Source organism: Octopus bimaculoides, chromosome 4 (assembly GCF_001194135.2).
Source record: "Octopus bimaculoides isolate UCB-OBI-ISO-001 chromosome 4, ASM119413v2, whole genome shotgun sequence".
In the NCBI taxonomy this organism is placed as follows: Eukaryota; Metazoa; Mollusca; class Cephalopoda; order Octopoda; family Octopodidae; genus Octopus; species Octopus bimaculoides.
Genome location: NC_068984.1, coordinates 19,787,939 through 19,791,216, shown reverse-complemented (window position 1 = coordinate 19,791,216; position 3,278 = coordinate 19,787,939). Strand labels below are relative to the sequence as shown.

Genomic DNA, 3,278 nt, shown 5'->3' with positions numbered 1-3,278 from the left:
AAATGTGATTGTTTCAGTTAGTGGAATAGTTTCATTTTTAAAGTGAAAGTATTTGACATGAGTGTTTTTGTTTCACTTTTGACACGTAATACTTAAATAGTGGAGGAGATATTATGTTGCCGTGTGCTCGAACTCTGCAAGAAGTTAATAATTGTTTTTTACTAAAACACAACTGGAACCCTAAGTAAGGCATGTGTAAAATTTGAATGAAATTGGTTGCGTAGTTCTCGAGTTTTAGGGATTCACACAGACAGACAGACAGACAGACATTCTCATTTTTATATATATAGATATCATTATCATATTTACTCAATTTAGTGTTGAATCTCAATGCAAAATTTTTTTCCCATCATAGCTTTAGCTTTGCTTTGTGTGTAAGCCACACCCCATTTTTCCAGTTAAATTCAGGTATAGAGTTGTGTGGCTTAGGCGTAGGAATGGCTGTGTGATAACTAGCTTGCTTACAAACGACATGGTTCCGGGTTCGGTCCCACTGCGTGGCACCTTGAGCAAGTGTCTTCTACTATAGCCTCGAGCTGACCAAAGCCTTGTGAGTGGATTTGGTAGAAAGAAGCCCGTCGTATATATGTCATCATCATCATCATCATCATTTAACGTTCGCTTTCCATGCTAGCATGGGTTGGATGATTTGACTGAGGACTGGTGAAACCGGATGGCTACACCAGGCTCCAATCTGATTTGGCAGAGTTTCTATAGCTGGATGCCCTTCCTAACGCCAACTACTCTGAGAGTGTAGTGGGTACTCCCCCAGCATCGCTTGACAACCGATACTGGTGTGTTTACGTCTCCGTAACTTAGCGGTTCGGCAAAAGAGACCAATAGAATAAGTACTAGGCTTACAAAGAATAAGACCTGGGGTCGATTTGCATGACTAAAGGCGGTGCTCCAGCATGGCCACAGTCAAATGACTGAAACAAGTAAAAGAGTAGGCAAATATGGTAACTATAACAGAGACTCTTAACAACATTACTTTCTGTGAGCTGCTATGTAGTTGTTTGAGCTGTTAGAAAGCGCAGTCAAATCACCCTCACACCACATCTTACTGTCTTATAAAAGAACTTTAGATAATGTAGACTGAGGCATATTATGTCTAAAAAAAAAAGATGGGATGATCATGGCTGGAATGTCTTTGAACGTTGGTCTGCTGTATTAGGTGCTGATCCTTGAAGCTAAATGACAATAACAATAATTTTGAAAATTTCTTTTGCCAATATTGATCTCAAACATCATCATCATCATCATCATCATCATCATCATCATCATCATCATTTTCTTTTTCATCATCATCATCATCATTTTCTTTTTCGTCATCATCATCATCAACATCACCCTCATCTGACTGCAGTAGCTATTTTCATTATCACTTGTGGTTCAATGATCAGGTGATTAATTGTGATTGGTTGTTGATAAAGTTTGAATTCCAAAGTAGAATTTTGACTCAAAACAAAAAGAAATGAAGAGAGATTAGAAGAGATTCTACAAGACATCCTGCCAACCATTAGCAATTCCATCAGTTCACCATTATGGGGTGATAATTTATTTATTGATGATAATGATGATGATGATAAGGATGATAATGAAAAGATGTATGACAAAGTTGACTTTGGCAGGATTTGAACTCAGATCATTGAGATCCTGAACAAATATGAAAGAGCTGTTAATCTATTTTCTAACAATTCTATCAGTTTGTTACCTTAAAACATTGTTACAAATTTTTTTTCCCATTAGAAAAATAACCAACATCATCATTGTTTTAACTTTCACTTTTTCATGCTTGGATGGCTTGGATAAAGTTTGAGAGAGATGTTTCTATGGCTGGATGCCTTTTCTGTCACCAACCCTTACCTGTTTCCAAGCAAAGTAATATTTTCCCTTGGCTAGAGATGTTTAGATACAACATATTAGAAATGAATGACATTCAGTTACAACAAACACGCAATATCAAAACACACATGCACATGCACACACAAAGAGAGAGAGAGAGAGAGAGAGGTTTCTTTCAGTTTCTGCTTGTAAATTCCACCCATAAGGTATTGGTTGGCATGGGGCTATAGCAGAAGAAACCATGTAGCTGGGAAACAAGCTTTGTAACCATACAACAATGCCTGTACCTAGATGTTTAATGATATTCTTTGTAGGCTTTGTGTATATTTCTGATTCATCTTCACAAGATCAATTACATATTCTGTTTTTGTCTTTTATCATAGACTGGAGGTCTTCTCTCAGAAAATTTCCAGAATGGAACTACTTCTCATAGAAATGCAGAAAAAAAGCCTTCCAGATGATGAATATCAGAAAGTGTATTCAGAATTTCAGGTTTGTATTGAAATTTTTAATGTTTTCGACTTAATGCCAAAATAATTCAATATATGAAAAATTCAGGAGTGGCTGTGTGGTAAGTAGCTAGCTTACCAACCACATGGTCCCGGGTTCAGTCCTACTGCGCGGCATCTTGGGCAAGTGTTTTCTACTATAGCCTCGGGCCGACCAAAGCCTTGTGAGTGGATTTGGTAGATGGAAACTGAAAGAAGCCCGTCGTATATATGTATATATATATGTATGTGTGTGTGTATGTTTGTATGTGTGTGTTTGTCCCCCCAACATCGCTTGACAACCGATGCTGGTGTGTTTATGTCCCCGTAACTTAGCGGTTCGGCAAAAGAGATCGATAGAATAAGTACTAGGCTTCTAAAGAATAAGTCCTGGGGTCGATTTGCTCGACTAAAAGGCGGTGTTCCAGCATGGCCACAGTCAAAAGACAAACAAGTAAAAGAGTAAAAGAGTAAAGTAGGATCGTGGGGGTTATGATTTGAGTGGAAAGGTTAATCTAAAGAAACTGTGGAGTGAGTTTGTGGAATAGTCTTGACATGAAATTAAACAAAATATAAACACTATTTACACAAGATGAACAAAAAGTTGATTTATTTAACTTTTTTGATACCCCACTGCCTGGATTGCCTCTGGTTCTATGATATAAATTTCCTGTTTTGAAGAGATTTAAATTAAAACCTCCATAAATTTATGCTGTAAACACCATCTTAATAATAACAAAGTCATTTTACTATGTTCTTCATTATCTTCAAAATTAATTGAAGCAGAGGTAGTGTATTTCAACAGAAATATGGCTGCAAAAATGTTAAAAGACATTGGGATCAGGAAAGGTTGTGATAACTGCTTAAGTTTTATTTTATTGGCACTAATGTGTATGCTAATGATATATATATATATATATATATATATATATATATATATATATA

At 36.4% G+C, this 3,278-nt stretch overlaps 1 protein-coding gene across 10 annotated transcripts in view; it reads left to right on the top strand.

Annotated features, from left to right (window-relative positions):
- LOC106881484 (nesprin-1) overlaps positions 1-3,278 on the top strand; it is an 811,219-nt gene that overhangs the window by 186,836 nt on the left and 621,105 nt on the right. For all 10 annotated transcript variants that reach the window (XM_052966929.1, XM_014931893.2, XM_014931887.2 and 7 more), the window contains one exon: positions 2,229-2,337. In XM_052966929.1, the coding sequence (XP_052822889.1) occupies positions 2,229-2,337 (109 nt within the window). The remainder of the gene's footprint in view (positions 1-2,228; positions 2,338-3,278) is intronic.